A 19,701-nucleotide genomic window follows, 5' to 3' on the forward strand; every position below is an offset into this window, starting at 1 on the left:
GCCCACCCTGGCGGTGAAACGCCATTATCCTCCACTAGTGAACAAAGTGTTTCGAGGACGGCAGAAAGCTGATTAATCGTGGACATCGAATGAAGCGTACCTAGGTGTATAGTGGACTGCAGTGCTGGAGCTGTCAGGTACAGTGCGTCATTGGCGTGCAAACGTGTCCAATCGCAATGGCTGGTCCCTCCCGGCCAACAACAACCGTCTTGTTCCCGAAGAGCCACCTTCTTCTAGACTCCTCGCGGAGGGAGAGCGGGCGGAGTGTACATGATGAACGGGATCCCGCCCCCCATCCGAGAGCATGTTCCTGTCAGACCACCGACGTGCCATTATGTCATGGAGAGGACCAACAAATTAGGTACAATCAATGCGATCGACGGATGTGTAATCCGACTTCGGTTCTCACTTCCGAAGAGGGACTGCGAGCATCGAGGAGACCAGATCCAGTCGCACTCCCTTCACTCCCTTACTCCCTCACTTCGCACTTTGATGGTATGCCTTTTAAAGGTCCAATCATCGTCCCCTCTCTACACGGACCGTCTGTAACCTTCTCTGTTCTGCGCATCTGCAAGCCTGGTACTCGTTCGTCCTCCATTGCCAATATGCTTGCTCCTGTACCAACAACCGCCCTAGTCCTGTGACTTCAACATTAACCCTTTTAGGAATGGTAGACGGGCGGTGTGAGTGTCAGCAGTAGATGCGACGTCGATGCAGGACTTTCTCGTCACTCCTCCTGGACCCCGTTCTCGCGCTGCTCCCCAGACCTTGATATGGGTGAGATGGGTGGGCTCAAGTGTTGGTCATAGGTAGGTCAGGGGGTCCTCGCCCGCCAGCAGTGCTGGCGGGTCTGGGGCCAAATGACATTGCTCTTTGTGTAGTACAGTAGCCGTCTTTCCAATTGGGTCAAGGAAGTATTACCGACTGCTTCTCCAATTGCTGACTTCTAGGTAAGGTACCCTTCACTGTCGTCCAATGCGTAACGCGTTATTTTCGCTTTTCTATGTCACAGTGGTCTTGGCGCATATTTTCAGTGATGACTAATCTACGCTAACCCGTTCAAGAGGCTCCATAACACATGTGGGACTTCACGATCGAATGCGAGGGCTGATTCTGATTCTGCGGCGTCATCTTCCCCGTCTATTACAATAATGTCAGGCGTAGAAGCGGAAGGAGGAGGAGAGATGACAAGCGTGTCTCTCGCATTTCAAGCAATATCGTCCATTAACGACGCTGGCCCTAGCAACTTCTCGGAAACGGCCATAGCACTCCGCAGCCTCGCAGAATCCAGCAAGAAATCCGAGTCCACACGTCAACAGCTCTCGCAGCCCATTCTCCTGAACACCCTCACTTCTCTGCTCTATATTCACTCTTCTGCATCCTCAACGCTCCCCGACACCGACCAGGAAACATCGGCAGTCATCGCAGACTCCGCGCTGCGGTGTATCGCCAACACCTGCACCAACAATGACAATCACACGGCGAGAGATATCCTCTGTTCCTCCACGACCGCTGCTTTCTTCCCCTGGGCCTCGGCATATCTATCATCATCACAGAACGATTTCTCCATACGATTGTTAACGACCAAAGTGTTGAACAACATTTGTCACCAACATGAAGTCAGCCAGAGAATCTGCTATGAGGAGAAAGTCCATTGGGGCCTGATTCGCTTTCTGAACGAAGTGTGTGGAAAAGGCCTGGATGATGGGGAACTCGATGGCGCGATCAACGTCTTGTTTGAAGTTAGTGGACAGAAAACAACGACAACGAAAGAGGCCGAAATGTCGCCACCGCTCTCATCACTGCCAGACGACGTTCTCTCGGCTCTCCTCAACCTCCACTCGATCCGGAATACAGCTGAAAATGATTACGTCAAGCCCTGGAGCCACGACATCGAAACCTTTGCGACGCTTTCCGAGACAATTTTGGTATTTCTGCGGGATGAAGAGATTCAGAAACAAATCATCTCCAACAAACTTTTTCCACAAGTTTGGCAGCTATTAGAGCGGCAGGAGAAGTTGATTTCACAAATCCCTCGAGAGGCAGAAGGAGGAGAGGAAGCAGAAGAGGATCGCAAACTGATGATTCCCCTACAAGCCAGTCTGGTGTGGTGTCTCTCGGATATGGCCGCAATCCCTGCGTTTGCGACGACATATTCCCACAACAGCGAAGTAATCACACAATTAACAGATGTCATCCATGCAGCTGCCGATACTGCTCGACGTATTCGTGGGAATAGTAGCGAGCACACAAGGACTGCAGATAGGTGTTACCCCGAGAAATTTCAAGGCCTCTCAGCTTCCTCTCAGCTGTTTAACGCAGCAGCTCAAATTCTGGGAAACATGCTCTGGACGACCCAACAACAACAGCAACAGCAAGCGTCTCCGAATGGAAATCCGGATGTTTTTTCATCTCCTCATGCCATCATTTCTCACACAGAAAGTATCCCCTACGACCTACTCGACATTGTCGTCTCCCTGCCCGAATCCCTTTCCACTCCCAACAACAGCAACCCATCTACTTCGCCTCCTTCTCCATCACCGGATACAGCGGATACCCTACACTCCATCACCGGTCTCCTCATTCAGCTCTCTCGTCCTTCGATCGCCATTCGCGAGGAGATTGGCGCATACGAGTATACAGCACCAGCAATCAGGAAAATGTGCGGACATGCGAGGGAAGAAGTGAGACAGGGTGGAGTGAAGCTAGTGAAGGCATTGGGGAGAGAGTGTGTAGAGAATCAGAGGCGTTTCGGAGAGATGGTTGCAGAGGTTGCTCGGGGGATGCAGCAGCAGCAGCAACAGCAGCAAGAAGGACGACCCATCGTCGAGGAGATGGATGATGGAGAGGGGTGCAGTGGAAATGTGTGATATCGTGTTCCAGCTCTCAAGTATTAAGTATAGTAGTAGGCGAGGTACCAGATTCGGGAGTTCCGAACGTCTCGCGCTTCTCATCTATGCACACATGGTCAGTTCTCTTTTTTGATCCATTGTCCGAGGGAGTCAGAGATTGTAGTAGTGTCCATTTCATCAACAGAAAAGCGCTCGCACGGTTTGCAGACTATATCCATAACCTCCCAGATGGTCAATCGCCGCTTGGTATACATATAGTCGACTTCTTTGCTTGCTTCCCGAGTCGTCACATTAGCCTTCCTCACCTGATCCACTCCACCCCACTTTACTTCAAGCACGAAAAACTTACATGTTTCCTCATTCGACTGCTGCTCCAACTTCCGCTGATTCGTTAGTCCACCATATATCAAAGTGGCAGAATGTATTCCAATCGTTCTCCGGCGAAGATCATGGGCATCATAATCAATCACAGCAGGAGGCGATGCAGGGCCATCTTTCTGAAATCCTTCTGTCATAGTCTCATGTATTATATTCAGCACATACTGTAGGTTCCCATTTCCTAAGACAAAGTACAGATCCGCATGTTTTGAGCACCACCCCAGTCATTGATAGCCAAAGGCCCCATATCCATTTCATCTGCAGCACATCATCACAAAAGAAAAAGAGGGAAAAAAAAAGGAAAGGCGGGCGAAAGAAATCGCCATGGACCAATCACATCCGTCATGCATTGATCATCGGCCTCTCGTCCTTGGTCGGAATCAATGCCAAGATCAGCTCCAACACATCTTCTAACGGCAGCCCATCACGCTGTCCACATTCCATACCACCACTCTCCTGCTCCAGATCCCCATCGCACACGAGCACATCCACATGACTGCTATCAGACCCTTTCCCACTTCTAGTCCTGCTCCTACTCCTACTCCTGCTCCTCCTCCTCCTCCTTCTCCTCTTCAATTGCTTCTCCTCCGGCCATCCCACGAGCCATTGCTCCTCGTGCCTCTGAGCAGCGGCATCGGAGGCGACTCCGACTGTTCCCTCCTGGTGTGGTCGATAATGGCCACATCGGACCGATTGATGACTGCTGTGGCCGTCTCCGTGTCGGAGTATCGCACTACGATACTCGGAGGTCTCGAAATGCGATGCCAACTGGGCGGACGAGACGAGGAGATTCGAAGGCTGGTGGGGCGGGGGATCCGAACCATACTCGGGGGTCGAGAGACTCGTGGGTGATTGTGCACGCTCGGTGTTCGGGAGATGCCTCTGACGCTGGGCAGACGGGAGAGACGGCCGGAGAGACGTTGCTGGGACTGGAAGTACTCTTGCGGAGCTTGGATTTTGATGACATCTTGGAGGGTTTTGCTGAGGCTGCGACGATGCCGGTGGTGGTGCGCCGAAGCACGAGGTTGTTGTTGTTGTTGATGTTGTTGAGGTTGAGGTTGTTGTTGTTGTTGTTGTTGTTGTTGATGACGATGATGACGATGATGGTGGTGGTGGTTCCAAGATGGTGGGGGATTGCCTGGCAGTTCTTGCTTTTCCTTGTTGTTGTTGTTGTTGTTGTTGTTGTCCTTGCCCTCGCTCCATGAATCTCGCTGGAGAAGTCTGTGGAGAAAGGATTTTGATTTTGATTTTGACATGGGGAGGCACATCTTGCACACTCCGTCGTGGTCGTCTGGTGCTTCTGGTGCCTGGTGCATTTTCTTGTTCGTCCACATCTAGAAATAGAGTAGAAGATGCAGTATGTTGCGAGACCATCATACAAGGCGGGAGGGCAGCGAAGAATAGATAATGGATATCCAGGATGGATGGCTGGATGGCTGGATGGATAACTGGGACACGCTGTTTGCAGCTCAACGGCAGGTGACTAGAATGGGTTGCACAACGGGGGCGGGCTCACGACTGTCACACGCAGTCAGCCGTTCAATTTGCATGCGGTGTCAAGTGTGTTTGTTCATGCTGTTGTTGCCATGGCGAGAGATATCGTGGTGTACCTCCTACGGTACTGTCGAAGCGGGAGTAATGGCATGCTTCTCAGTGAGAGAGGGAGAGTACCTGACCCTACCTAATATAAAAAACGATGAATACCTACCTTACCTTACCTATGAGTGTCAACGTCACTTTCGTTATTGCTTGGCGAGGACCGCGGACATTGGCATTGGCAATGGTCAACACGTTGATGCCCATTAGCCCATTTGCCCATTTGCCCATTTGCCCATTTTCCCATTTGCCCCCGTTGCTAAGTTGGTATCGACGCGCGGAAGTCAGTACTGATCGAGCGAGTGACGTTTCTTCCTCGTCGGATCCTCTCCGCCTACCTCCCAGTCCTCCCAGTCTTCCCAGTCCTCCCTCGTCCTCATCCTCATACCTCCTCCCTCCTAGTACTAGTAGACTGTAGTAAATAAGCCTACCGTCTCCCCGCCAGCCATCGCCAGCCATATTCGGCTCCGTGCTGCGGCAAATCTTCGTAGTGAAGGGGATCCCCGGCGCCTGTTGGTTGCACAGCCTAGAGTATACTGTCAACATGGAAACTTTCTTTCTCCTGTTCTCTCTCCTCTCTCTCCTCTCTCTCTTCTCTCTCTTCTCTCTCTCTCTCATGTCATCGATCCTGACCAAGTAGTCGTGTTGTACAAGTACGGAAACAGACAGACAGACAATGTACTCGTCAGACAGCGTGGCGTGGCGTGGCGTGGCGTGCCGACGCGTGTGTGAGGTGACGAGGGGAGGTAATACCATGTCGTGTACATGGCGGGGATGATGGAGGTAAGGGCCTGGTAAGGTACTGTCGGCCCTCGGGTCTGACATCCATTGTCTCTACCACTCTACCTGGTACACAGACAACACAGACTTCTGTCATCCCAGCCTTGGCACGTGTTTCTCAAAAGTAAGCCCGGGCCCTATTCCAGGAACCGGGGAGAAGCAAGAAGGCTCCAAGCCATGCTCGTGACGCTTTCTGACGGCTGTATCCCTCAGCATTATGATCATGACATGATGAGGAAATCGAGGGATGGCCATGTTCATTCTGAATTGATGAGATGGACATTTAAAGATCAATACCTTCTCGTTTCCAGGTTGTGGCAAGCCATCTTCCGCCGGGCTATGTGACGGGACGAATACTTCACCATCAGGGAGGGGACCCTCTGAGACGACAACCCTCCGAGGCTCTCCCCGTGTGAGCGAGAGAGAGAGATATATATACATATATAAAAAAAATAAAAAAAGAAAAGAGAGAAAAAGAGAAAAAGAGAAAAAGAAGCTCACCAAGTCTTTCTTCTTCATCGTCCATACTACCTACCCAAGCTCCATGTTCCCGCTCCCTCCCATCACCAGGGAAGAGGTTCTCCCCCCCAGTTCCTGACGAACAGCTTTCCCCGTTTCCCACTCCTGACAAGCCTCCACTACCAGGACCTTCCCAGTCCCTTCCCAGTCGCACGTGAAGCTTCCTCCTAGTGCGCCTTTCCCGATACAGATCTGCTCATTACCTGCACTTTCGTACTGTCGTACTCCTCCTATCATCAGCATCATCCTCTGTCCTCCTGTTCCAAGCCATACTGGCTTCTCATCATACTTCATACGTGCTGCATTTTTCAACGGTAGCCCTGGCCTGGACGATGGAAGGATGATGGGTCCAATAACTGTTCACTACCTGTCTAGGTACCGTCACGTTTCATCGTGGCCAGTATCATGATTATGATTATTACCTGCTATTACCGAAACGTACCTATACCAGCGCATTTCATCCTCTCCATCTTACTTTTCCCTACTTACTCCTGAAGAGCACCAGTGTGCGGTGTGCCTACTACTACTTGCCCGTGACATCCGTCTCAGCAAGATTCCATCTTCTGCCTCTCCCTCTAATCAACTCGTTATCATCATCTTCCTCTTCTCCTTCCCACAATGCACGCCTTTCTCACTTTCGCTGCAGCTGCAGCAAGCCTCGCACTCGCAGATGGCACCATGGATTCGTCTTCCGTGGGCATCGACATTAGCAAGATCCCGCAATGTGCCCTGCAGTGCGTGGTCGCCGCCGCAGGAACCACGAGCTGCTCCGTGACAGACACCTACTGTCTGTGCACTACGGGCGCCGAAGACATCGTAAAGTCGCTGATCCCTTGCGTGTGTGGAAGTACTTGCACGCCCGATGAAGTGACTGGTGAGTGAAGGGATCCATCAATCATCCGTGCCTTGCTGCAGCAGCTGCAGCAGCTGCAGCAGCAGCACAACCCATATGCCTTCGATATGGCGGGCGATGGACGAGTGGGAGCTGATGAAGTGAAATGTAGAAACCCTCAAAATTTCCAACGGCATCTGCGTCGCAGCCTTTGCCGCCAAGGGCGAGAAATTCGACCCTCCATCTCCAGATCCACAACTCTGCGAAAAGGCCGCGGCAGGTCAACTGCCCACTCCCGCTTCCGGGCCGGCATCGAACATGTCGAGTGGTACCGGTCCAGAAGCTCCACCATCCAGCTCGCCTGCTGGATATGCTGCAAACACCGATATGACTCCTTCCGCCACGTCGAAGAACGATATGAACATGACGGATTCGGAGATGGCCAACATGACCAATACTACGTCGGGTATGGGATCCATGGAAACAGGACACAATGCCACCAATGCCTCCGGCCCGGCACAGAGCACAGGTGGCGCTGCAAGCGTCGAGGCGGGTATGAGGATGGTCGGCACAGCGCTCGTCATTGGATTGGTGGGAGCTGCTTTGGCGACCTTGTAGGTCAAGTAAGGTACCGCGACCTTCATTCAGTACCTGCTGAAAGTCATTATTGCGGAAAGATTGTAGTAGTGAGCAGAGGAATTGTAATTATCACTGGCGTCTTTTCACCCAACAAGAGCTTCGTCCCACTTGTCTCGCCACGCTGTAAATTCGTCCTCTTGAGCTCTCCAGTCGAGCCGTGCGAGGTTGCTGATTTCGCGTGCATCAGCCACGCATTTGTTCAACACTTGCTTCACCGCGTCTTCGTCCAGGTCGTAAAAGCCAGCTGCAATGTCGTCGACATCTTCTTGGAGGGCATGCAGACCTTGGAGGATATGGTCGAGGTCCTGCACGCTTCGTGAATCTTCCAATGGCTTGGATCCAAATGTCTTGAATCGTCTCTTTCCAATGGCGGTGTAGAGGAACACAATCTTCTTCAACTTCCCGGTGGCCACATCGAGGAGCTCCTTCAATTCTGGACGGTCTTTGGGGCAGCTGTTTGCAGCGTGGAAGATGTCGTCCAAACTGTCTGCATCTCCATCAACACCATCGTCGCCACTGTCGAGCAGAGCATCGTCCACGTCGTCCTTCCATTCCTGCAGCTCTGCAATGGCATCTTTTATAGTATCGCGATACTCTTCCGCCTTCTTCACTGCTAAGCCCGCAACGCCTAGTCTCTCCAGCTCGATCAGAGCATCGCACGACTCCCAGACGACTCCCGTGCTCGCCAGACTGTCCCGCGCCTTGGTTGCTCCTTGGCCGTTGCCGCCAGCGATGCTCTTCAGTTCCTTGAGCAGATTCTCCACCTCTCGGAAGACTCTCCTTACGCGATTCGTCACTTCTCTGCCCATGCTACTGCCCCACGTCGACTTTTCTTGCTCGCAGATCTGCACCGCAGACATCATGGCAGGCAGACATGTTCCCGCCAGTTCACGGAGGATCTTGGTGATTTCCGAGGGCGTAAAGGGCGTGTTGATGGCCAAAAGGGAGAGTTTGGTGGTGTGTGCCTTGAGCAGTTTCGCCGAGTCGCGCAGGACGTGGAGCGGGTTGGGAGCAGAGTCGAGTCGATTGGTTTCGATGGAGTGGAGAGAGGAGATGAATTGCTGGAGGAGTGCCTGGGTTGATTGGATCAGATCCTGGAGCGTCTTCTTGTCGGCTGCAGAAGGGGCCATTGTTTGTTGTCTCTGTCTGTGTAGAAGCACGGTGGAACAATGATGATGGAAGCACAAAAAAATATACAGAACTAGTAGGTACCTGACTCAGCCAAGACCCAGCATACCTTACCTCCTAGGAGGTAAGTTAAGCCTTAAGGTACCTACCTAGAACACCAACATTATGGAATGATGAGATGAATTGATGAAATGAAATGAAATGGCCAAATCCAAGCCCAGTGTGACCAGCAAGACGTCGACCGAAGGTGGCCACGCAGATCGACTGGGCAAGAGGACACTCGTCTTCGACAACGGCGCACACTCGATCAAGGCGGGCTTCAGTGTGGCCGGATCGGAGCCGAAAGTGCAGGACTGCCATGCTGTGGCCAACTGCATTGCCCGCTCACAACGCGACAAGCTCACCTACATTGGCCAGGAACTCGACGACTGCCGCGACTTTGGCGAGCTGCAGATCCGTAGAGCGGTCGAGAAAGGCTACGTCGTCAGCTGGGAAGCCGAAAAGACCATCTGGGAGCGCACTCTGCTCCACCCGCAATCGCCCTTTCGCTGTGATCCTCACCACACCACCCTCCTCTACACCGAAGCCCCCAATGCGCCCACCGTCCTGTCCCGGAATGCCGATGAAATCATCTTTGAAGAATTCGAGTTTCATGCTCTCTACCGCACCATCTCTCCCGCCCTGAACGCCTACGCCCCCTCGCCCTTTCCCACCACCACCACCACCCCTACGCCACCCCTTCTTCCCCATGGCGTCCCTCTGCAATCGGTCTTGATCGTCGACGCCGGCCACTCTCACACTACAGTCACCCCTCTATACCACGGCCGTCCGCTCCACCCCGCTTGCCGACGTCTGGATATCGGTGGCAAAACTCTCACCAACTATCTGCGTTCCCTCCTCTCCCGCACCATGGACATGCATCGCGAAGAGTGGATCTCGCAAGAAATCAAAGAAGACACATGTTACGTGTGTCCCTCGGCGCAAGACTTCTCCGATCGCTTAGAGAGAGTCTGGAAAGGCGGGCAAAAAGACCACCGAACCATCGATGCGAGTCTGGTCGTCGATTATGTCTTACCGGACTACGAACGCCTCCTCCGAGGCTTCCCCCGACCACACGATCCTAGCCAAGGCGCCAAAATGAGGAGATTGGGAATTGGAGGTGCAGCGGGAGGCTGGAGTGAAATGGTCTTGCCGATTGGCAATGAGCGCTTCACCACCCCTGAAATCCTCTTCACGCCGAGCGATTTGGGTATGCAGCAAGAAGGTATCGCCGGCACTATTCTCCAAACCTTACACGCCTTACCGAAAGGTTTATGGCAATCTTTCCTGGGAAACATTGTCGTGGTAGGAGGAACGACTCTTCTACCAGGCTTTGTCGAACGCCTCGAAAATGATCTGCGCATGCGTATTGACGAGGGCTATGTCGTACGAGTGGCAAAGGCGGAAGATCCCGTCAAGAATGCGTGGCTGGGAGGCGCACGATTGGCACAAAACGAGGATGTGTTAAAAGCATTGGTCGTCACGAGAAAAGAGTATGAAGAGCATGGCGATGTGTGGACGAGGAGGAAGTTTGCTGGCAAGGTTGGTAAATAGATACCTAATGTAGGTGCCTGTAGGTAGGTACATGTAGTAGTAGTATAAAGTGACGTGAAGACTTCATGTCTTGACATCAGGCTCAGTACGTCCAACATACTCCTGCAGCTTCAACAGGTCCGTCGCCAGCTTGACGTTATCCTTGAGATAGTCTTGAGCATCCAAGCTGTACTTGCTCTTGTCCGACTCGTGCTTCTCCACATACAGGCGAATCGTGGCGCCAGAGCTGCCAGTGCCGGACAGACGTACGACAATGCGGCTGCCGTCGTCGAACTTGACGTAGATGCCCTGGTTCTTGCTCACGCTGCCATCGAGGTCCGTGTAGCTGAAGTCGTCCGCCTCGATAACCTTGCGGCCTGAGATGGTGCTGCCGACGAATGTGTCTTTTTGCGTGGTGATCAGCTCCTTGACGTGTGCAACCACTTTGTTGGCGCCATCGCTGTCCACACCCTCGTAATCGTAACGTGTGAAGAATGTGCGACCGTAAATATTCCAGAAGTCGTGTTGGATGCTGTTGATCGAAGGTGTGCTGCCGGTCTGCTCGCCCACACCAGCAATGATGTTGAGCCAAGCAACGATAGCCCAGAGACCATCCTTCTCGCGAATGTGGTTGGAGCCGGTACCGAAAGACTCCTCTCCACAGATGTTCATCTTGTCGGAATCGAAGAGACCGCAGAAGAACTTCCATCCTGTCGGCACTTCGTAGCTCTGGAGACCCTTCTTTTTGGCCACAAGATCGACCGCACCCGATGTGGGCATGGATCGGGCGAGACCGTAGACGCCCTGCTTCTTGAAGTAGGGAATCAGATCGGCATAGTGCGCAATGATGGCGAGCGAGTCACCGGGTGAGACGAATGAGTTCGCTCCATAAATCATGTTGCGGTCTCCATCGCCGTCCGATGCCGCTCCAAAGTGAATGCCCTCCTTGTCCACGCGGTCGACCAGCGACTTTGCATATACGAGGTTGGGATCTGGGTGGTGTCCGCCAAAGTCTGGCTTGGGCACGCAGTTTTGTGTGCTGCCCTTCTGTCCAAGCTCTTTCTCAAATACGTCCACACCGTAATTACCAGTCACGCCGCTGAGGCCATCGAATAGGATCTTGAAGTCGGAGTGTTCCTTGAGGAACTTCTTGATCAGGTCAAAGTCAAAGATGTCTTTGAGCATCTTCACGTAGTCTTCAGTGCTGTGCACAATCTCGACCTCGAGCGGGCCATACGTCTTGGTGCCAATAGTGCTGAGGTCGATGTCGGGGATGTCTGCAATTTTGTACTCGCTAAGGGTCTTGGATGTCTCGTAGATTTTGTTGGTGACGCTCTCGGGTGCAGGAGCTCCATTGGTCAAATTGTATTTAATGCCAAAGTCCTCGTCGGGACCACCTGGGTTGTGCGACGCTGTGAGCAAGATACCACCGGTGGCCTTCTTCACCCGGATCAAGTGAGAAGCAGCAGGCGTGGAGAGGATGCCATTCTGTCCGATCAACAGCTTCTTGACTCCGTATGCAGCTCCAATCTTAGCGATCAGCTGTGTGACCTCGGGATTCCAGTATCGACCATCTCCGCCTACGACGAGGAAGGAGTTTTCAACACCCTCCGGGATGGACAGCAGGATCGAAGCGACGAAGTTCTCGGAGTAGTGAGCTTGCTGAAACACCTTGACCTTCTTCCGCAGCCCTGATGTTCCTGGCTGGACGTTGGTTAGCTGAGTCCATGGCAGCTGATGATGGATACCTAGAAGAGCAAAAGAGAGAAGATCAGGTACTATACCTTCTGGTCGCCAAACGCTTTGGTCTGTACTGTCTTGACGCTCATGCTGACTGTGCTTCTGAGCCAATGTGTCTTGAAAAGTGAAAGTCGTGCACCTCACGCAGTGGGTGGGAGAGGAAGAGGACGGGATGAGCAGGAGGAGGAGGAGGAGGAGGAAAGGGTCGAAGGAGGTGGTGGTGTGAAGTTGTGTCGAAGTGATGGATGGCCGGGCAGTTGCAGTGTGCCCGCATTCGAAGTGGGGCAAAATTATTTGTTGACGGCAAACGGTCATTGCCGCCGATTGTGCTCGAAGCGTTGGGCGACTATAACCGTACTATATCACTATATGGAGCCAATGATCTGCACGACACTTCAGATGCATACCGGCACAATGCCGCCGAGCATTTCCTTCAATATGCCTAGAGTGCTTGCCCATTCTGTCACACCGCCTAGCGAATGAGAGTGACGGCTCCTTTCCACACTTCCCATGCACCAGCCGAAGTCGTAGTGTACATGGTAGTGTACATAGTACACGCATGCTGTAGCAATAAGGTAGGTATAGGTATGCTCAGGTAGTCATTGTGATATGCTCTTCCTTCGCGAACCTCCAAGTCAGGTCCCCCCACGACGATCGCCTTTTAGACGCTCTGCATATATTCGCGACAGACCATGAAGCACCGCGACGTCGCAAGCAAAGTATACACACGTAGTCCAAGTGTGTAGTCCGTTCGGTCGCCGATGTATTCAGTAGCTCCGCTAGATCGGAAGTTCGGTGTCTTCAAGCTTCAGAAGTGCACGTAGCACAGCTCAACATCTTGATCAACATCGTTCATGCCATGTGAAGTCCAGGACGGACAGCTGCATCTCCCAACAACTGAACGCAACATGCTGACCTCTTCATGCCGCACGGGCAAGTCCTACGATATCAGGTCTTTGCCTGCTCGCGAACGTGCCGAGTGTATGAACCACATCGTGGCTGTTTCGAACAGGATCGATGATCTTTAAGTCGATCCCCCCTTCCCTTCTCTTCCCTTCCTTCCAAATACCATCACGCAGCGATATCAAAACTCGTCCCACATCCGCAACTACTCTTTGCCCCAGGTATCCCCACGACTTTGAACTGACTCCCAATCAGCTCCATCGTGTAATCAACACTACTCCCCTTCAACAGTTCCAAGCTAGGTTCGTCCATAATCACCTTTGCCCTGTATCCCTCTTGGTCACCTGTATCCACCCTCTCCTCATTCTCGAATACCGAATCCTCGGTCGAATCCGCGTCTTTCACTGAAGTCAGACTCATCAGATACTGAAATCCATGACATCCCCCACTCTCGACAGCTACTCGCAGTGCTAGGTCGGGATTCGAGTCCTTTTCTGCGATCTTCTGGAGACGGTGGGCGGCGCGGGGCGTTATGGTGATGGACATTTCGTTGCCTGAGTCGTCCTTGCGCGGGTTGAGGATTGTTTTTGTCGCACGGAGGGGAAAATGCGTTGTGAATGATCTACTATGGGGCGCTGCTGCTCTTCGGCAGCTAGGATATACCTGTCGTGGGGACTGTGCTCGCGGTCGCCATGAGGGAGCGAGGAAATCGAGGTATAGTGGCGTTGGCTGGTATGCGGGAGTGTGATGGGCGCGGGTGCAGGCTTGTCGTGATGTTGATCGGAATGCGAAGACGCATGTTCGCGGTATGCTAGGTAATGCCATGGTGTGTGTGGCGGTAGTGGAGATTGGCAATGTTGTGTTGCGATGGCAAATGGACTCTGCAGTGGTCTATGAATCTCGAAATGTCATCATGGCATAGAGATTGGTCAGCGCTTGTCGATTGCGGACCGTCCGTCCCGAGAAAGCCGATCTTCGGGCCGACCTGCCTGACGCTCCACCATACATGTAAGGTAAACAAAATACAATGGTGAACATCACTTGCAAGAATGCAGCTATGGATTTATACAATGAAGAGCAGGAGCCACTCCCGAATACATCGTTGCTACAAGGCATCGCATTGATAAGCACGCATTTTGCTTTCAAGCATATCGACGACAACGTTGTTTTCATGTTCCAAGGGAATTCCAGACTGATCTATCTCATGCTTAGCGCGACTCCTAAACGCGATAGCAAACATGCTAGACTGCTCTGGCACACGATTCTACTCATCTGTAACGCTGTCGACTTCCACGTCAGGAAAACCTTTCGCAGTTTTCTACAGCTACCTAGACATAGATCTAGAGTGTCCATGCTGTTGAGGTCTGTGATGTTGGGGTGTAATTGGAAATGAAGACGCGAAAAAGCAAAACGCAAGAGTCCCAATACCAGATGTATATACGTAAATCATGTTTGCAATGAGCTCCGACACCCACTTAAGATGCGCTATCACCAATGCCTGGTGCCTGGTGCGCCTTTGACATGACTTGTATCAATATCGCTCGTCGTCCACCCACCATAAAAGTCACCAGGCTGCGGCACCACCTTCTCGCCATCCACGTAACAATCCCAAGGTCCCGCATAGAAGCTCAAATAGTCCTTGATCTCCCGGAAGCCGCCAGTGGGATTATCATAAGACCAGATGCGACTCTTCACTACGTCCTTCGCGTCGTTGGGATTCGCGAGGTCATAGTAACTTGCGGTGCCTTTCCATTCGCAGTACGAGCTACGACTGTTCTTGCTGAGCTGGACTTTGAGAGATGATGGCGGCAAATAGTAAGTTGGTGGATGATATGTTTCCAGGACCCAGTATGCATCTTTTGTGTCTGCTATGGTCTGTCCATTCCACTTGATCTCGAGATGGCGAGGTGTTCGTTCGCAGAGTGGTGGGCGAGGAAAGTCGCGAGGATTGAGCATTTTGCCAGTGGACGTAGTGCTAGACATGGTTCTTCTGATGATGTTCAACCTGTATTGACCATATACTTGTTACATTGTGGGTCAATAAAAGTGCGGTATACAGGTACTATACCTTTTGTACATGTGTAGGAGGCAATACTGTACCTGTTGATGTAGCACACAGGCAGGCAGGTAGGGAGGGAGGGAGGTATAGCGGCGGGGGCTTTTTAAGGTGCCTTAGTAACGGATTAGGTCTAGATTTAGCGCGCCCTGCGTTTAGAAGATCGCGCTAATTTTCTTATTTTGTCCATGCGGACTACCCTATACCTAGGTACTACCTATACTTTATAGGTACAGGTACATATGTTACCGAACAGTTAGATACCTGGTACCTTAGCTTTGGAATCATCAGACATCCCCCCCTTGCCTTCCCCTCCTGTTCTCTGAGGAGATAGCAGCGGTCTAGATGGACTGGATTCCGGTAGCTTGGCTGTTCGTGGCGACGAGTTCTCTTACCGGATATCATTGTTCGACACCAGATAGTGAGACTGCAATGATGAGAATAATCCTTGTAACTACGAAGGATTTTTGCAGTTGATCACAGAACAAATAAGTCAGACACCCGAAATACCATCGAGGTAGTGTGGTTAATCCATTAGCCATTATCGCAACCGCCAGGAACTTTCCGGGGAAAACCAACCTGGATCTGCGGAGACAGCGAAAACTCCAGAAGACGCTGATAGCCACTTAATTAACAATCATGGATCTCAATCTTTCATCTCAACGATACATGTAAGTATCGACCTCCCGTCGTCAGATGTTGGCGCCCGAGGCAAACAAGAACCCGACCGGCACCTCATGTTCCCCGTCCTGTTCCAACTCGACAGTCGATCATCTGTCGTCGACGCAGAGACATCCCCCATCCCCTCCTCTCCCTCTCCCGGCTCCTAGAAATTCCATGTCATTCAGGGTAATAGTCGTCTCGGCGGACAATGTCATACCGAATACAGTTCGTCAGGATACGGTGCGCTGCGTCGCTGCAAGGCTGGAATCTCAGCCCGATGGAAGCGGTGGCGTTGCTACCTGTGAGGCGTCCTGCTTTGGCCTGCACCGAAGAGCTGATTATACCCTACAGTTCCGGTATAGCCTGTGGAAATGCTTCTAGGAAGCTCGGCTCAGCTCGTGATCGCTATGATCGACCATCTGCAGTCCTTTAGTACTGAACATACAAGCAGGGCCGGGTGTTAGTCCTCTACTCGTCTAGCTACGGCGTCGACTCACTCTCATGTTCTTACGCTTCAGTCATCAGCCTTTAGCATCGGAACCAAAGAAGCTGAGAGTCCGTATCTCCTGAGAAAAGACGTGACCTCGTCTACCAAAAGAGACATGTATCCCACTCTCGAAGACATAATAACTGATATCTCCACCCGGCTTAATTTCATCTCTGCAAAGGCTGCATCCTACTCCCGGCACCAATATCAGAACACTAAAAAGAAAAACAATATGATATTTTTGCTGGCGCGGACAAGATTCGAACTCGTGCCTTCGGATTCTCAGCAATACTCTTCGACTCAAACACACTTCTAACGTGGTTTACTTGATAGTAACCTCGTCAGGTGCTCGTCTGGAGCCCGTTCTGGGGAACCGACGTGTTGACCACTACACTACCACGCCTTTGCTTGTTTACTTGTCATTGATGTGAACAAGGTTGGCGAGGAAGTATATAGACCCTTGAGTTCGGTGTCGTCTGGTTCGAGGAAGGTGTAAAGTAATGTGAGAATGGGGATGTGAAGATGCGGGATATAGGTCTTTTTCGGAATGCTATACCAACGCTCTGTCGCTGAGTACATGTACCTCGATACCTACGAAGAGACTTGACTGCAGATAATACCTGGGCTCTCAGGGGACACTCATTTACTTCTATCGACTGCCGAGGACTGTCTGCCTCTTACAAAGTAGCTACATGTACATGTATAGGTAGAGCGAGTGATGGTGTATGCGACGTTTATGACGAGTGTGATGATGTGGGAGTAGCACCCCGTGAATATATCCGTCAAACTCCGAAGCTGTGGTCGGTCATCCTTGCTGACGACTCTTGGCGAGACGCGAGCTTCTGCTTCCACTCTTCCATTCTTCCTCCACCTGCAATCTTCTTCTCACTACCGCACTTTTGCCATCACCACCACCACGAAATCACGCTGAGCTTGTACCATACGGTACTGCAGCTAACTCGGCGCGCTGTACAGTGACTCGCATCAGACGACGCTTAACGCGCGAACCACCAACACGCGATCCCGGTGACACCAGTACGTGTCGTATCCGCAGCAGCGCAAATACATTCCTCGACCACCGACTTCTCCATCACAAGTGAACTGCACCCACCACCCATCAAACAGCACCATTGACTGACGCGCGCAACAGTGGCCCAAATCAAGTATATCAAGACCAAGAAGCCGGCTTCAGAAGAACCTGCCGCCGCAGCCATGCCTGCGAACCGCAAATCCGGGCGCAACACTGCCACAAAAGAAGCCGCCGCTACTGCTGATGACGCTGTCAAACCCAAGGCCAATACCAAGGTCAAGCTCACAAAACCCGCGCCCAAGACAGCAGCTGCGAAGACTGCCGCGGCGAAGACCAATGGTGCTGCAAAGGGCCGACCAAAGAAGGTGGTGGATGCTGACGATGAAGCCGCGCCAAAGAAGGCTGCTACAAAGGCAAAGAGTATGTCCTGTGCTTTCTCAGTCATGATCAAGATTAAGAAGATGACGCGTCAAGATTTGCGCGCTGGAGATCAGCCAAGTCGACGCGTCTTTTCAAGTCTTTTCGGCCCTGCTCTATCGATAAGCGCAATTGCTAACATTCTGCTCTAGCTGCAACGAAAAAGACTACTACCAAGAAGGCCAAGGACGATGCTGCAGCGACTTCCCCCGCTCCTGTAAAGACCTCCCGCAAACGCAAGACGGCCGACGAGACGACCGCTGCGCCAGCAAAGAAGGTCAAGCTTCTCACGAAGGGACCAGTTCTCAACGAAGCCCCGACACAGAAGCTGAATGTGTACGTGTTTGGAGAGGGAACTGCTGGCGAGCTTGGGCTGGGTACGGCGAAGAAGAGCGTTGATGTGAAGCGACCGCGTCTCAACCCAGAATTGTCTGCGGGCAAAGTAGGCGTGGTGCAAATTGAGGCTGGTGGTATGCATGTCATCGCACTTACACACGACAACAAGATCTTGACTTGGGGAGTGAACGATCAAGGGACGCTGGGAAGAGACACCACGTGGGATGGCGGATTGAAAGAGATGGATGCAGCTGGTTCGGATAGCGAATCAGATAGCGGCGATGATAATGGTCTCAATCCAAAAGAGGCGCTTCCTGCCGAGGTGGACTGGTCACAAACTGAGGTCGCAGAGGGCACGCGATTTGTGGAGGTCGCCGCAGGAGACTCGACATCGTTCGTCCTGACTGATGATGGTAAGGTCTACGGATGGGGCACATTCCGCAGCAACGACGGAATCTTCGGCTTCACTCAGGAGGTGAAGGTCGCAACTCGTCCCGTTCTCGTACCTGGCTTGAAGAACATCAAGAGTATCAAAGCAGGCGCCAACCACGCACTGGCGCTGGACAGTAAAGGCGCGGTGTTTGCTTGGGGATCTGGTCAGCAGAATCAGCTCGGCCGTCGCATTGTCGAGCGTACCAAGAGTGAAGCACTATTCCCTCGCGAGTTTGGTCTGCCCAAGGGAGCCAAAAAGGTCATCACATCGATTCAGACTGGCGCGTACCACAGCTTCGCAATCTCCAAGAATGGAGACATCTATGCTTGGGGCTTGAACAACTTTGGCGAAACTGGCATCATGGACAACGCTGGACAAGACGATGCTGTCATCATGAATCCAAAGGTCGTCACCGCGCTCAAAGGCAAGAAGATCATCACCATCAAAGGAGGTGGTCACCACAGTATCGCTGCGACGGAAGAGGGTGATTGTCTCGTCTGGGGACGTATCGATGGCGCACAAACTGGCATATCCGCAGAGGATATTGCCAAGCTTCCCGAAGGGTCAACCATCAAGGACGAGGCTGGCCGACCTCGTATCCTCGCAGTACCACAAAAGGTCAACGCCATTGATGGACCTGTATCCCACGTCACCGCATCCTCGGATCACAACATTGTCATTACGCAACAAGGAAAGGCGTGGTCATGGGGATTTTCCGCCAATTACCAGACGGGTCAAGGCACAGACGATGATGTAACTGTCGCTACACTGATTGACAACACTGCTGTGCGAGACACGAAGCTCAACGGTGCTACTTCAGGCGGTCAATTCAGCATCATCACTGCTGTGGCTGATGAAGCGGAGATGGTTAACGGAGCATGAAATGACGTTTTGCACGATTCACAGGCCAGAGGATAGATACACTGCGGCTTTTTCTGCATGGCGTTCGAATACTAGGATATTGGGCTGGCAAACAGGACCATGTAATGATTCGCACAGAGATAGAGGGCGACTGACCTCATGATTCGAGTCTGCGGCTTCGACTCTTCCCAGAGGGTTGAGTTGGCTTGCCCGAATCGTGACGGTAGACTGGGAATGGTATCTTTCTGTGTTCTTCGCGGCTGTCGCAGGTAGCTTTGACTCACCGCCGTGGAATGGTGGGTTTGAGTTGGCGAATGCGACGAATTTTCACTTCCATAACACCTAGCCTCCGAGAGTTTCCCAATGACTGCCCATTATTTCTCTTACAGGCCCCTCGTCGCCCATACTTTGCCTCGCCATTATCTACGACTTTGCCTTGAGGGAATGTCTTGGACGAACATTGGTGTCCTCGTGCAAGC

General features: G+C 52.2%; 9 protein-coding genes and 1 non-coding gene across 10 annotated transcripts; 4 read left to right on the plus strand and 6 right to left on the minus strand.

The window, feature by feature from the left end:
- The first annotated feature begins 1,147 nt into the window (after positions 1-1,147).
- SEPMUDRAFT_150467 (uncharacterized protein) lies at positions 1,148-2,883 on the plus strand. Its single transcript, XM_016906196.1, has one exon. It carries the CDS (start codon positions 1,152-1,154, stop codon positions 2,868-2,870), a length of 1,719 nt encoding a protein of 572 aa, XP_016759693.1. The 5' UTR covers positions 1,148-1,151; the 3' UTR covers positions 2,871-2,883.
- A 689-nt stretch (positions 2,884-3,572) lies between these two features.
- On the minus strand, positions 3,573-5,582 carry SEPMUDRAFT_109626 (uncharacterized protein; the record flags this gene model as incomplete). The annotated part of the gene is made up of 3 exons (XM_016900794.1): positions 3,573-4,564; positions 4,949-5,230; positions 5,258-5,582. 3 exons carry the CDS (start codon positions 5,580-5,582, stop codon positions 3,573-3,575), a joined length of 1,599 nt encoding a protein of 532 aa, XP_016759694.1.
- A 942-nt stretch (positions 5,583-6,524) lies between these two features.
- On the plus strand, positions 6,525-8,076 carry SEPMUDRAFT_127079 (uncharacterized protein). The gene has a single exon (XM_016902120.1). The coding sequence runs from the start codon at positions 7,276-7,278 to the stop codon at positions 7,573-7,575; it is 300 nt and encodes a 99-aa protein (XP_016759696.1). The 5' UTR covers positions 6,525-7,275; the 3' UTR covers positions 7,576-8,076.
- On the minus strand, positions 6,525-8,726 carry SEPMUDRAFT_165044 (uncharacterized protein; the record flags this gene model as incomplete). Its single annotated transcript, XM_016908147.1, has 1 exon — positions 6,525-8,726. One exon carries the CDS (start codon positions 8,724-8,726, stop codon positions 7,680-7,682), a length of 1,047 nt encoding a protein of 348 aa, XP_016759695.1. The 3' UTR covers positions 6,525-7,679.
- Positions 8,727-8,896: 170 nt separating this feature from the next.
- On the plus strand, positions 8,897-10,317 carry SEPMUDRAFT_69319 (Actin/actin-like protein; the record flags this gene model as incomplete). The annotated part of the gene is made up of 1 exon (XM_016909858.1): positions 8,897-10,317. Exon 1 carries the CDS (start codon positions 8,926-8,928, stop codon positions 10,315-10,317), a length of 1,392 nt encoding a protein of 463 aa, XP_016759697.1. The 5' UTR covers positions 8,897-8,925.
- On the minus strand, positions 10,296-12,264 carry SEPMUDRAFT_150469 (phosphoglucomutase). The gene is made up of 2 exons (XM_016906197.1): positions 12,081-12,264; positions 10,296-12,000 (listed from the first exon to the last, which is right to left on the minus strand). Exons 1-2 carry the CDS (start codon positions 12,123-12,125, stop codon positions 10,381-10,383), a joined length of 1,665 nt encoding a protein of 554 aa, XP_016759698.1. The 5' UTR covers positions 12,126-12,264; the 3' UTR covers positions 10,296-10,380.
- A 58-nt stretch (positions 12,265-12,322) lies between these two features.
- On the minus strand, positions 12,323-13,947 carry SEPMUDRAFT_165047 (uncharacterized protein; the record flags this gene model as incomplete). Its single annotated transcript, XM_016908148.1, has 2 exons — positions 12,323-13,668; positions 13,891-13,947. 2 exons carry the CDS (start codon positions 13,945-13,947, stop codon positions 13,108-13,110), a joined length of 618 nt encoding a protein of 205 aa, XP_016759699.1. The 3' UTR covers positions 12,323-13,107.
- Positions 13,948-14,306: 359 nt separating this feature from the next.
- Positions 14,307-15,052, minus strand: SEPMUDRAFT_127081 (DUF427-domain-containing protein). The gene is made up of 2 exons (XM_016902121.1): positions 15,008-15,052; positions 14,307-14,944 (listed from the first exon to the last, which is right to left on the minus strand). The coding sequence occupies exon 2, from the start codon at positions 14,920-14,922 to the stop codon at positions 14,428-14,430; it is 495 nt and encodes a 164-aa protein (XP_016759700.1). The 5' UTR covers positions 14,923-14,944; positions 15,008-15,052; the 3' UTR covers positions 14,307-14,427.
- Positions 15,053-16,390: 1,338 nt separating this feature from the next.
- Positions 16,391-16,548, minus strand: SEPMUDRAFT_t48. Its single transcript has one exon. It is a non-coding gene; the product is annotated as a tRNA-Gly (tRNA).
- A 512-nt stretch (positions 16,549-17,060) lies between these two features.
- SEPMUDRAFT_150471 (RCC1/BLIP-II protein) lies at positions 17,061-19,557 on the plus strand. Its single transcript, XM_016906198.1, has 3 exons — positions 17,061-17,241; positions 17,296-17,595; positions 17,745-19,557. Coding segments are annotated over exons 1-3 (1,800 nt in total). The 5' UTR covers positions 17,061-17,240; the 3' UTR covers positions 19,244-19,557.
- The last annotated feature ends 144 nt before the right edge of the window (positions 19,558-19,701 follow it).

Source organism: Sphaerulina musiva (assembly GCF_000320565.1).
Source record: "Sphaerulina musiva SO2202 unplaced genomic scaffold SEPMUscaffold_7, whole genome shotgun sequence".
NCBI classification, from domain to species: Eukaryota; Fungi; Ascomycota; class Dothideomycetes; order Mycosphaerellales; family Mycosphaerellaceae; genus Sphaerulina; species Sphaerulina musiva.